The sequence below is a fragment of the Corvus moneduloides genome, chromosome 12, assembly GCF_009650955.1.
Source record: "Corvus moneduloides isolate bCorMon1 chromosome 12, bCorMon1.pri, whole genome shotgun sequence".
Lineage (NCBI taxonomy): Eukaryota > Metazoa > Chordata > Aves > Passeriformes > Corvidae > Corvus > Corvus moneduloides.
The window spans coordinates 14,714,799-14,728,390 of NC_045487.1; the positions used below are offsets into that span (position 1 = coordinate 14,714,799).

General features: G+C 41.2%; 1 protein-coding gene across 3 annotated transcripts; it reads left to right on the forward strand.

Moving 5' to 3' along the window:
• The first annotated feature begins 10 nt into the window (after positions 1 to 10).
• Positions 11 to 12,601, forward strand: CCNE1 (cyclin E1). Of its 3 annotated transcripts, XM_032121850.1 has the most exons (11): positions 11 to 100; positions 399 to 489; positions 715 to 783; positions 7,114 to 7,256; positions 7,332 to 7,467; positions 8,271 to 8,417; positions 9,209 to 9,304; positions 9,659 to 9,793; positions 9,876 to 9,987; positions 10,074 to 10,231; positions 11,081 to 11,203. In XM_032121850.1, the coding sequence occupies exons 2-11, from the start codon at positions 454 to 456 to the stop codon at positions 11,201 to 11,203; spliced, it is 1,155 nt and encodes a 384-aa protein (XP_031977741.1). In that variant the 5' UTR covers positions 11 to 100; positions 399 to 453. The 3 variants fall into 3 exon arrangements, with proteins under 3 accessions (XP_031977741.1, XP_031977740.1, XP_031977739.1); XM_032121849.1 differs by lacking the exon at positions 11 to 100 and having other exon boundaries at positions 322 to 489; XM_032121848.1 differs by lacking the exons at positions 11 to 100; positions 399 to 489; positions 715 to 783 and adding an exon at positions 790 to 7,005 and having other exon boundaries at positions 11,081 to 12,601.
• Positions 12,602 to 13,592: the final 991 nt, after the last annotated feature.

Sequence of the window (13,592 nt, forward strand, 5' to 3'; positions counted from 1 at the left end):
GGTAGCAGGCGCCCGGCGGAGCCCGCCCGCGTCCCGCCCTGCCCCGCTGGCCTGGCATACGCCGACCACGCGCTCCCGGCCGGCAAGGGCTGGCGTGGAGGTGAGTGAACGGTGGCGCGGGCGGGCAGGGGGCCGCGGGGTGGGGGGAACTGGTGGGGCCGTTCACGGCTGCCCGTTCCGCGCCTCTGCCGGCCTCTGGGGGGAGGGGGGGGGGCTGTGGCCCGGGCCCGCTCGGCCGTGCCCCGCGCGGCGCTCGGCTCGCCCCCGCTGGCCATGGCGGGCGCTGTGCGCCGGGAGAGGTGAGGGCGCCGGGCCCGCCCTGCGCGGGGCCCTGCGGGCCGAGCACCCCCGGGAGACTCCCGCGGCCGGCGCTCGCTCAGCTTCCCCTCTCTCGGCAGCGACTGCGCGGAGGAGAAGCGTCCCGCCAAGGAGGACGTGGATGCGGAGTACGCCATGCGAGCCCGCAAGAGGAAAGCTGATGTGGCCACGGTGAGTGCGGGCCCGGCCCGGTGCCCGCGGGCCAGCACCCCCCCTCCCCCCCGCCGCCGGGCTGGGCCCCCGTGCCCTCGCCGCCTTTTGTTGGGGGTGCGGGGCCCACGCGGTGGGCCGGGGGCTGCGGGGCTGCGCTCCTGGGGGACTCGGCGCGTGTCACAGCAGCCAACAGCTGCTTGTCCCACGGTTTGAACTCTCGAAATTATATGTTGCTTTTCGTAGTTCTTACAGGATCCTGATGAAGAAATTGCCAAAATGGACAGTACTAGAAAAAAGCAGCCTGAAAAACCGGTAATCAAATTGGCTTTTTATGTCAATCTTGTAATCTTACTTAACCTTGCTCTTATTTTGCAGTACTTCGTTATTAATGTGAATGTGGTGAAACAGGTATGCTGCTGCCACGCCACATGCCAGTAGCAGTGGGCAAGGGGGGCTGTTGGCCCTGGTTGGTGATGGAGTGTGCAAAACAATTCAGTTCAGGTTAGCTTTGGAGCTTCTGCAAGATGCAAGGCCTGTGTTGGTCTGAAACATTACGTTAATGCTGAAGTATATTCAGGTGTCCTGGAGTTGCAAGGGTGCACCTGCCAAGCCTTTAGACCTACTCTGCATTGACTTCTCTAGAGATTTGCAAAAGTATAGTCATGTGCTTATGTACCTTGTACATGTGCTCTTGTAGCCTGCTGGCCAAAGCATAAGACACTTATACATGCAGGCAGAATCATCTCTTGAGGTGGTTTACTTGGCAGTCATGTCTCTAGCTCTCTATCCTCTGGGAAAGAGGAAAGCTTCCCCTTCCAACATCAACTCCATTCCCATTGACAAAGGGTAGTTATCAGACAGACTTAGTAAGGGCATCCTGATTAGGACTTAGAAGTGTATGCTAGCTGCTAATGGCATAGTAAAATAGGCTTTGTTTCTCTGCAGAACAAAGGAATAATTTTTGTAAAGTCACTCTAACTGTGAAAATCAGTCCTGCAGTGGAAGTTGATAGTGACTATTGCCAGCTTTCTTAGCAAGACAGTTAGAATGAGCTGCATTACAAAGTCAAGACTGGTTTTAGTGGTGTCCTCTAGTTCCCTGTGTGTGCTTTCCATGCTCTTGAGAAAGGAGATGCTTTTGGTATTTCTGTTGGATGCCGTGTTGGTGTGTGATATTGAAAGTATGATGCTTTTGTACCTTGAGATGCCCACTGTAAATAAAACAGAGTTCTGGAATAGGTTAATTCCTCTCCTTTTTTGCCCTGAACACACACACACACACACCTGCTCAGTCACTGTCACTATGACTTCAGCCTGTCACTGTACACGCAGGGTGATGCTGAAGTTGCAGGAGTCATGGTCAGGGTGTGCAGCCTGTCCTCATTTGGTAGACAAGGCTGTGCATAATGTGGCACATCTAACCCGAAGTGGCAGCTGGAAGTTCTAAGACTGAAGTGCTACCATAACAGATGGGCATCATTGTTTGGAATGGCCTCCGCTTGTTGCAACTGCGTACACTAGTTATCAGTCAACATATTAAGCAGGGCTCAAATGGTGAGCATTTAATGAGGGGATCTTTCCTTCCCTTCTGTCTTTCTTTTGCACAGTATATTAAACTAATTTCTCACTTCTGACAAGGAAGAGCTGCCTGTCCTTCACTGCAGCTTTCTCCTTCAGCAGAAGATTCATTCTGTTTAAACTGAGCAAGGCCTTCTTGTGCATGTTTATTGCAAAATAACAAGGTACTGTTACAAAGTCTCAACAGGGACCCGATTTTACTGTCTTCCAGAAAGACAGTGGAAGGAAACTTGAAATATCTTTTGCATATGTTGACCTTCAATTTTGAAAGCAGATAAAGACTTCCAATTTTGTCTTCTTGTTTGTGCTCTTGACCTGGTAGCCATTCAGTGTTACTTCAGGAGTGACAGGTAAACTAAAACTTAGGTAATTTAGGCAGTAGTCATTACTTGGGAATTTTTCAAGTTAATCATAGGATGCTGGTGGAATTTGACCCTTTCATTCTATAAACAATAAAATACTGTGCCTATGTATCTTTCCCTACATAGAGAATGTATTTTTGTTGTGACAAAGTAGCCAGATTGTTCCAGATCTGGTTAAAAAAGCTAACATTTGGCTGCACAGCAGCAGCTCTTCAGTCTATGGTGTGACACAAGCTATTCTCTGATATAAATTGCCATGGACCACTAATGAGAATATGTTTACGGTTCCAGCAGCAGTATAGCAGGCTGGAATGATAGCCAGGGTGACAGTTACTCTGTGGAGACACGACAATTCTAAAATGCAAGCAGCTATAAATCCACTGCAGCCTATACCACATGACTTCTACATTAAATAAATTGTTTACTGACACTAGTTTATCCACAAGGCAAAATATCATAGTCACATCCCACTTTATGACATCTTCATAGTCAATTCATTAGTTTGCTTCTGTGGAACATAAGGCCCCAGTTCTTAATTAGGATGCCGTTACCCTTTATGTGATGAAAGGGTGGCTATATCATCAGGTCTGTGACAGCAGAATATTGCATAAATTCTGTGTTTGATTTTGGAGAACTGGCACTGCTGTAATTCTGCTAGCAATTGTCATACTAATTCTGGCTGCTTTCTGTGGATGAATACACTTCCAAGGCTCTGTGTAAAAAAAAAAAAAAATCTAACTAGATTAGAATAATCTGTGCAATTGTGATACAAATTGCATGGTGACCTCCATATAAAGTGGAGAACTGAATCTAGAAGTTAGTTTCTTTAGATAAAACTCTAATATTTTCACATGTAAAGGTGGAGTAAACTCTCAGGAAGTAGTTTTGATCAGTTCTTTACTAGACACTTTCCAGAATCTGATTTTAGCATTGTCAAAGCCTTCCACCTAAGTGTTTTGAAAATATCCTCCGAAAAGTTTCTTTGACTAATCTAGATTGACTTTTGAAGATTCAATTAAAAAAAAACAAAACAAACAAAGCCCACAAAAAAAGGAGTGTAAACTATACCCAGTTTGAGAACCTGACTTGGCCATAATCTGGGTCAGACTCTTGTTTGAAAGAAGTAGAAGCTCCTGTGCTATCCCAAGAGGATTGGAACAACTTAATAATGTGAGTGGCTCTTTTATCTCCTATTTATTAAATCTGGAATTCCCTTCTGATGGCAAAGAAAAATTCAATACTTCGAAGTAATGCATTGTATGAGTGAAAAATGGCTAGAATTATAGGTCTCACTATTTCTGATGGGCAAACTAAGGCTGTTGTCTCTGTTGAGTTGATACCAATGTCTCTGGTACAAGGTGCTGCTTTTAAGGTGACAAACAGACCTGTTCCCCTGCCATTGATTTCCATGCTGAAAATCCTCTGATGTTGCTGTTTGAATGCAGTTGTGTCATTCTCTTCCTCTCCTGCTGCACTCCTTGCCCTGGGTCTGTAGAAGCTCATTCTGGTGGCTCCTAGCTCACACTGAGGTGCACAAGTGTCTCAGCTTGTATTTTTAGGTGTTTCTTCTTCACTGAAGGCCCTGCCTGGCCTGTAACCAATAACCCCAGTGGTCACTACCTACTCTGTTTTGTGTCTGGCCTATATCCTGAAGGATGTTCAGAAAGATGAATTTCTATGAATATTTGATGTATCAGTGGATGGTGACATGCTGCAGGAAACTGAGGCCTGGTAATGTTTGAGCTTTAAAAAGACCCCACCTCTGAACTCCTGGGTTTTCTCTGTTTGGAGCTGTGTGGGCTTGAGTGCTCTAATGGATTTATCACCTGTGTTCTGCCCTCTTGGTACCCCTTCTCTTAATGAGTCTTCTCATGTGCTTGGTTCAGTTTCTCCAGTCGGTGTCTTGTTCTAAGGTCTGAGATAGAGATCTGCACCTGATTAGTTGTTCCTGTATCTGGAATATTACTGTGAGTGTCACCAGGCTTTCTTGCTGGGCTCCATATAGACTTCAAGAGCCGTTCTCCCTGCTGATTTTTTGCTTGCATGCTGCGTCAGCTCCTGTTTGTCTCAGAAGTAAGCCCAGGACTGTAGTATTTCCTCTGTTAGGCTGCACAGATTCTGGGTAACATCTGTTGCTTTGTGACAGGTCTCTGCTTTTGGATTGGCCCTGTGCAAGCCCAAAGGAAGTTCTTCATGGTTTCCTCATACCCTCCCCACCTTAAACTGTTTATTTTTTCAGTGGTGGCTCCTATTTTCTTGCAGTTACAGTGTGAGGTAATGCAGTTTCTTGATAGCGTTTCTTACTTTTGATTGAGTGTCTTGCTAAATCTGTTTCAAAGACTCAAGAGCCTGATATGTTCATTCCCTCAACCAAAATCTATGCTGGTTATGGTGCTCCCTCCCCAGTAAGCTGCTTTCTTTTGAGGCGCTGCACCTTAGTTTCCTTCTTGTCTCTAGCTAAGCTATATACTTGTGGTGTTGCTCACATCTTTTGCCCAGTGTCTTGTTAAGTGACATTATGTCAAAAACCGTTTTCCCTTTTTCTCAAAACACCTAAGAGGCTCTTGACCTTTGATTTCTATTTCCTTATAGAAAATTTAGGGTGGTGAAATATCTTTAGTAATTGTTGCATGTGGTGTGTGAGGTGTCTGCTTTGTTTGAGAATTTTGTGAGCAAGTCTCTGGTCCTTCAGAAGCTGCTGGTGTAGTAGGCACCTTTAAATAGATATTATATCATCTGCTTTTCTGTTTGCTGATTAACTGATAAGACAGCACTTCTCGAAAGGCTGTTGGCAGCTGGGCTTGCTGTGCAGTTTGGAGAACAAAGTGTGACTAAAGTCTAGTTTTGAGGGAGGACAAAAATTAACTTCAGGCAATGCTGATGTGACATTTTCATTCAAACTTTCAGTTTGTAAGGAGTCTGTCATTTTCAATATAAAGATACTATTCCCTCTTTTTGCCTCCTCCCCACTCAAATTAAACCCTGGTATGGCTGGGTATGTAGCTATGCTATATTTGCGTGTAGAACTCCCAAGAAGAAAAGAGACTGATCTGTGTGTCAGTAACTCAAAGTGCAAAGCAGTCTTAGCTGTGAGAGAACTGTGACATGTGGTTTTTGTTTCATCAAGTCAGTGGTTTCTGTTTCTGAAACTGGTGCAGGAGGGAGCCATTTTGCTGGAAAGTGATGTCGTATGTAGGAAAGATGGCAAAAATCAGCTGTGGAAGCTTTTTTCAGGAGGCAAAGTTTCACAGGGTTTTACTTGATAGTGCCTAATGATTCTTCTGAACTTGTTCTTAATTTTTTTATCACATTAAAAATAATATTAGGGAGTTCTCTCCTTTTAGTGGTGCAGAACTGATCAATTTGCAGCAGGATGGCTGACTTCACTGTTGAGCAGAAATGCCAAATTTTAATTTACTTAGGCATGATGGCACAGTGCTGGCTTTGTATTCTACTGCAAATCAAGTAGCATTTTCCTGGGGAACTGTGTGAAATGTACAAGATTATGTTTTAGAGTTAGATGGTAGAAGAGTAAACCTAGACTTAAGTTCTGGTCCAAATAAAAGTTGAATGGACATGACAGGTGAAGTTTTGCATATCGAATGTTTGCAGAGCATGACAGAATTCTTCATATGAAATTATCAGCTTGATGGTTTAGTAGCAATTGCTTAACTTGTACTTGCTGTATTCTGAAAATTGGGTCATATATGCTTTGGGTTTTTATCTTAACTCTGCTAAATGAATGAGTGCAAGATTCTACAAACTGTTTTGCTGTGTTTGTTTTCTGAGATGCTTTGCATGAAAGCATGGTTTCAGGCATATTATCTACATATTCCTTACCAGAAATCCTGACCTCATATTTGGGTCTTTGAGTTCCATCTGCTTGTTATTTACCTGAGGGCAAGTGTATTTTCAGTAAAACAAAATGCATTGTGAGAATAGGAGATTCTGGTTTGGATATCCTTCCATGAAACAGTTATGGTCCTTCAAAAGGAGAGCAGGGTGAATGTTCTTCATCTTTAGTTCCAAATTTTCTCTGTTGTGCAGATAAGCAATACCCCCTCTACTCAGCACAGGTGAGGCCACATCTGTAGTGTTCTGTCCAGTTCTGGGCTCCCCAGTCAAAAAAGACTTGACCATACAAGAAAGAGTCCAGAAAGGTCCATTAAGATAATTCAGGAACCAGAGCATCTTTACTATAAGGAAAGGCTGAGGAAGCTGGGGCTGTTTAGCCTGAAGAAAAGGAGGTCTGTGGAGATTTGTATAAACTGTTTATAAATATTTGAAGGGAAGATGTAAAGAAGATGGAGCCAAGCTCTTCTTTGTGTGATAGGACAAGAGATGGATGCAAACTGAAGCACAAGAGGTTCACTCTGAATATCATGGAACACTTTTTACTGTGAGGGTAGCCAAGCATGGTACAAGTTGCCCAGAGTAGTTGTGGAGTCTCCATCCTTGGGGATTCTCAAAAGCCTTCTGGAGGTGGTCCTGGGTAACTGGCTCTTGGTGGGCCTGTGTGAGCAGGGAGGTTGCCAAAATGACCTAGAGATGCCTTCCAGTCTCTACCATTCTGTGTTTCTGTGCAGTTTAAAGAGGTAAGACACTGGCAAGAAATCATGACAAAAGTTATGATTATTTTCTATGTACAACTGAAATGATTACTTAAAAATGCAGAGTGTAAAATCTCCTGTTTGGTTTAATAGGTGTCCTGGAACAACATTCATGAGAATGCCCACATGCTGATTCCTACTCCGGATAAAGATGATGATCCCGTTTGTATCGATTACTCGCACTGTATCCGCCCGAGCATTGTTCCTGCCAGAGCTACCTCACTGCCAGCTCTAGGGTAAGTGTGCTGGGCTGCTGCTGCTCTGCTTTCCTCTTGTCTCATGATCCAAGACTAAACACTGATGTCTCTTAGCTGGGCAAGCAGGGATGACGTATGGAAAAACATGATAAACAAAGAAGAGATTTACATGAGGGATAAATTCTACATGCAAAGGCACCCTCAGCTGCAGCCTAAAATGAGAACCATCCTTCTAGACTGGCTAATGGAGGTGAGCTTTTCTGTGCTTGTGAGTGTTTCAAGTGTGCTTTTGTTGAAGTGCACTAATAACTGTCATGAGTGCACTTCAGGAGCATGTTTAGCTCCAGATACTTGTCTTCATCTTAAATTGTGTCAATGAATGGCATCAAACTTAAAGAATATATGATGTATTGAGCTGATGATTTGCAAACTGACAATATAGTCTGTTATTCATTTAGACTGATAGTGGATAATAATCAATTTGTCCCTAAAACACTATAAGCTTTTTAAGGTAGTGCTGTAAGCTTTTTAAGGTCACACTGCAGACAAAGGCTGAACAAATAATTGCAAGTCACTGTAAGAAGGGAGGTGTGGTAGCTTAGAGATCAGATCCATCTCACAGCCTTTTTATCTGTTTTTGTCATGCAGAATGTGCTACAGCTCCTCTTGTGTCTGAGTCTTTTTTGCTGTTTGAATGACTTGGTGGCATAATCTCTTAATTTTAAAATACTTGTGAGAATTTTCTCTGTTGAGGTGTTGGAATGATGCATCTTTGCACAAAATGAGGAACTGATGTTCTGACATTGTTGGAACATGTGCTTGCATTTCCTAAAAGGGTTTTCACTCTGATCTGGTCTTTTTTTCTTGGAAGTTACTGTAATGACAGTCATCGTGTGTCAAAGGAAACTGTTTAACTCATGCTCTTAGTTAACATGTTACTTCACAATAGCAGTGAAATAGAAAGCTGATACAAATTTTGTCTATCTAATGCTTTTTTTTAATACATGTCTTTAACACTGTCCATGACCTTTGTAATCTCTGTTGTCTTTCCAGGTTTGTGAAGCCTACAAACTTCATAGAGAAACTTTTTATTTAGCACAAGATTTCTTTGATCGCTTTATGGCAACACAACAGGATGTTGTAAAAACACTATTGCAGCTTATTGGTGTCACTTCTCTGTTCATAGCAGCAAAGCTTGAGGTAAGTATCTCCAGCTTCACTTACACATAAAAAGGTGAATGGTCACAGAGCACACTTATTGTATGCTGGATGCATTGTGGAAAGCTTTGTGGAGTTAGTTGCTATGATTTTTTTCAGCTAGGAGACAGAAAAAAAGATCTTTTTTTTTTTTCCTTTTCAACATTCCTGGTTTTTTAGAAGTGGGTAAAATTATACTGTGATGTTAGCTAGTTTTCTCATTAGAGAATTCAGTGCTAGAATAAATCTGAAGTTTTAATTGCAATTGCTAAATGAGTTTTTGGCTGGCTGGTGTATACAGAGACCACTTGTTGCAATTTCATTGCCATAGAGTACCTACTGCATGATAGTCTGAGCTGTTATTTACTGGAACAATCTGAATGACTAAAATACACAGTGTTTTTTAAGCTCTTCATAGTTTTAAAGAGCTTCTATTCAATCTGTTCTTAAGCAAGAGATAAGGGCCTTTTCTTCAGGGTGTTTTAAAACAATCTTGATGTCAGTTATGGTACAGTCACAGTGGTGCTGTAGTCAAACAATGTAGGTTTCTATTGATCCATCCCAAGTGAAAGGTGAAGGCTATGATGAGCAAGAAGTGTGTGTCTATTAAAGGCAGAGAACACCAGGGTTTAGAAAGGGGATGTAGTTCCTTATCCCACCTCCCCTTTCTGTTTTGAAAGGCTGAAGCAGTGGTTGTTCTGTTTATTTCTCTTTTTTTTTTTTGTGTTAAAGTAACACATGAAACTAGTTGCAACCTATTCCACAGATTAAATACTTGATCTCCTATCTTTCAGGAAATTTATCCACCAAAGTTGCACCAGTTTGCCTATGTTACAGATGGAGCCTGTACAGAGGATGAAATCATCACTATGGAATTGATCATTATGAAGGTAACATTTAAAAGTGGAATTAGGTTTTAAAAACATATAGCATAATCAGAGCAAAAGCAGAGCTCCTCAGTTAATCTTAGGTGCTAAGAGGCACAATTTCTCTTACTAATTAGAAAGCAGTGTTTTCTCTAGGTAAGAAGAGATCCAAAGCATCCACCTGGATGTGTGTATTAACAAAATTATTTGTTCCCTGACCATGTCAGCAGGAAGAGCTACAGGAGAGTATCTGATTTGCATGTTTCAAAGATGCCTTAATCAACTGGGATTAGAGCTTCTGATTCTTAAGACATCTTGCACAGTTTAAGTTAGGAACTTAAATTGGCACTGAAGTCTTCTCTATATCTGTTCTTTCAGGCTCTTAATTGGAACTTAAATCCACTGACAGTTGTATCGTGGCTAAACACTTACTTGCAAGTTGCATATTTAAATGAGCTTTATGAGGTAATGCTACCACAATATCCACAGCAGATATTTGTACAAATAGCGGAGGTAAGTCTGATTTCCTTCAAATGCTGTTTCACATGGAAAAGTGTTCTTGTATCAGGCTTATTAAACATCTGTTGTCTTGTAGCTCTTGGATCTCTGTGGGCTGGATATTGGCTGCTTGGAATATACCTATGGAATACTTGCAGCTTCTGCTTTTTATCACTTCTCTTCATCTGAGTTGATGGAGAAAGTTTCAGGTATTGGCATTTATAAACTTAAGTGTTGTGTGTTGACAAATGTTACGTCTTCTTTCAGGCAGATCAGCATGTGTCTTGTGTTCCAGGTTACAAATTTTGTGAGATAGAGAAATGTGTGAAATGGATGGTCCCATTTGCCATGGCGCTAAGGGAAGTAGGAAGCTCCAAACTCAAACACTTTAGCGGGATAGCTCCTGAAGATTTGCACAATATACAGACACACATAAACAGCTTTGATTTACTGGTATGTATGAGCAGAATGAAGACAAAAACCTGTCTGTAAAATTGCTGAAGTCTTGTTCCTTTGGTTAGAACATACAGTCAACTTAAGTGAAGCATTAACAGATCGAGACTGAGTGTATTTAGATGATAAAAGGCATAAGATTGTACTCCAGATCCAAAATTCTTGAGACAAAGACTTGTCTTGGGACAGACTTGTTCAGTATTTAGTTTAAGAAGGTGATTGTGCCTTCAGCCTCTCATCTCAAACAGCATATAATTACCCTGGAAATCAGAAGCATTTTTTTAACCTCTGGGATACTTCAAATACCATGTATTAGACCTTCCTCTCTAGGAAATACCAGTAGTACAGTCTTGTCTGATCAACAGAAAAATAAAGATTGATCCCTTGAGACTGGTCTTGTGGGACTTTTATGTGACCGTGGTCATTGACAAGCACTGGAGCAAGAGTGGTTTTCAGTGAGAAACTTGTAGAGGATCAAAATCTTGTTCAACAAATTGTGGTTTAAGCTATCTGGGTTATTATTTCTATTTAGGTTACTGAATTGTAGGTAGAAGTTAAAGCTCTTCCTATACAGTTGTTTCTGAATTTTCTTGAAGGTACGAGAGTGTGTGTGTCTTATGAATTAATGCTAATCATCAGAGTCCAAAAACTAACACTGATCTCCTGGAGTTGCACTACAAGATAACTACAAGTACTGTGTGATTTATCAGTTACTGTTAGGAGAGTTAGATATGGAGATGCATTTCCAGATTAACAATCTATCAGATTATAAAACACTGAATTTTATTGATCTGTTGCATAGACACACCAAAGTAAAGATGCCTTTTTCTTTTTTTCATGTGCTTTCAGGACAGAGCTCAAGCAAAACAAGCCATATTGGCTGAGCAAAATAGGACTTCACCTTTCCCCACTGGTGTCCTTACACCACCACAAAGTCGTAAGAAACTGTCTCCTAGACTGCAATCAATATGACTTTAGAAACTGTTGATGGACAATTTTGCTGAAGTGCCTGTTCTGCTGGTTTTAGCTCCTGCTCCATTACAGAAATGCTGCCAGTGAAGTTCATAAGCTTTCATGGAATCTGAAAAGGAAACTTTACTTTCATGTGACAGAAATTTTTCTATTTGAAATAGTTTTATTGAATGTTAAAATATTTTAAAGAAATGGATCAAGTACACCAGCCACTTGAAAGAACACCGAAGTGTGCTCCAGATGCTGCTACGGAGGGTGATGCTTGATCAACTGTTCAGAAAAAGGGCTTGAAGTTTAGATCAGTTACTGTTCCTGTTTGTCCTTTGGGGAATCTGCAGATTTCTGTGCCTCATTGACAAATGGGCAAAAAGTGCTGTGGAAGACAACATTTCAAAGCCTTTTTTTTGAATGGTTGGCTTACAACTTGATGCCTTTTAAAAAACTTTATTGTAAAAGCTGCTATATCTCTGTGTATTCATTTTTAATAAAAAAAATGCTGTCTAAGACAGCTGGTTTTATGTATATTTCTATATTTCTTTTACCTATGATCAATTAAGATTTTTTCAGACTGTGACCATTAATAAGTGTGGGAGTTGGGGATGAATAGTTGTAGTATTATTGCTTTATTTATTTACTACTATTGGCTTATCCACTGAAACTTCTTTATTTGGATACTAAGGTAAAATTGTCATGTTGGGCTACTTGGATTTCCTCTAGCCAGGTACAGGTGGCTAGGGAGGGGATAATAAACATGACAAGTATATGGGGAATCCTCCTATAACACTCTGTAATGATCAGCTTACTGGGAAATTCTTAAATCAGATTGTCTGGATTGTTACCCTTAGGTGATGGTTAGTGAGAGATGATCAGTAGGAAAAGTCTACCTCTTCTTAAATAATCATTTAAACATTGGGATTTTGGCACAGTATTTGACAAATAATGATGTGTGCAGAGCTAAATTCTGGAGAGGTATGTGCCTTTTTACAGGAAAGTCTGTGACCTTTGCAATGTCTGAACATCTCAGAGGTCCTAGTAGGACATTTTCTGGAAACTCATGGTTCTGGAGAAGAGGGGAACATGGAGATAAATGGTTGCTTATTTTTTGCGTGTTTCTTGGTGCTTGCTTTGAAGGACTGTTCAATAACACTGAAAACATTTGTTAGACTACCAGGGTTCATTGTGTCCTGTTGCAGATAACTTAAATGCTGCAACGCTTAATATTTCAGGAAGCTGCTATTCTGTTGTTGGTTAGGGTTTTTTTTAACAATAGTTCTGGGCAAGGCTGCCTTTTATTATTTTTTTTTTAAGTTATTCTGCCTTTTTCTCTTCCCTGACCCAGTATTTGGATAAATGTTAAAGCTTTAATGTAATAAAAATGCCTATGCTAATCAATGGTAAGCAAGTTCTTTGGTGCTGCTGGCTTTTTTCCTTGCAATGAATGGTTATAAGTTGTGTTAACAAAACAAGTGTAAATGTGAGCTGAACACATTTGCTGGTGCCTGTTCAGAGAGGTTTTAATTTCTCAGAGAATTGCATGTCCTAGACAAAGGGGATGTATTATTTGCTGATTATTGAAGGATTTGCCAAGATACGTTTTGATGCTTTGTCCCAGAATTTAGAACACAAAATGGGGTGGATGAGGGAAACTAATCCTCCTGAAAGGTAGTCTCTAGGTTTAATTCTTAAATCACCAGGCAAGCTTCAGTACTAGTCCTTTTGGTGTGTTTTCAGATCTAAGTCCCTTTCAGATGTTTCACCAAAAAAACTCCACAATTACATTTTTAAATTTTTAACTGGCCTCTTAAAAACGGGGATTGCACTTAACTTCACTATGCAGAAGTGAATGTAGGCGTTCCATGTGTTTTCTGGGCTGTGTGGGAAACCAGGATCTTAGATGGATATACCTATGAATGAAACTTGTTCAGACAACAGGCATCCCTCCAAATTTGATCTCTGGTTCAGGTGGAAATCCTGTTAATTTTACAATTGTTTCTTTTCTGAAAGGTCAGCCTCCTTATTCTGATGGAAAGCAGTCTGTTCAGAGCATGGAGATCGTGGCTTTGCAGCTCCCCAGGTAGGAATGCAGTCATGTCCCAGAGATGCACCACTGCCCAGCTGGAGTGACTTACCTTGAGAGCTATTTTCTTACTTTCTCATCTTTTATCTCATGTTTTATAAGATCCTGTTTCTGGTTGTCTGTTGCACTATGTGGATACTGTGTCTGGTGCTGCCTTTCTAGGGTAGCTTGAAAAAAATTTGCATTGATTGCCACAAGCTAAAAAAAACTTCTTTAGGGAGCACCAGTGCAGGTAATTTTAAGGAAGATAGTTGTCCCTGTTAGAAGAAAAACAAGGAAAAAAATCCACCTCCAAGAGGAAGTTTCCTCTGT

Bases quoted from the DNA above. Each gene is read 5' to 3' on its own strand.
- CCNE1 (XM_032121850.1), top strand. From the start codon at position 454: ATGCGAGCCCGCAAGAGGAAAGCTGATGTGGCCACG. The intron at 490-714 runs GTGAGTGCGGGC...TGCTTTTCGTAG, and splicing joins GGAAAGCTGATGTGGCCACG to TTCTTACAGGATCCTGATGA. The intron at 7,468-8,270 runs GTGAGCTTTTCT...TTGTCTTTCCAG, and splicing joins TTCTAGACTGGCTAATGGAG to GTTTGTGAAGCCTACAAACT.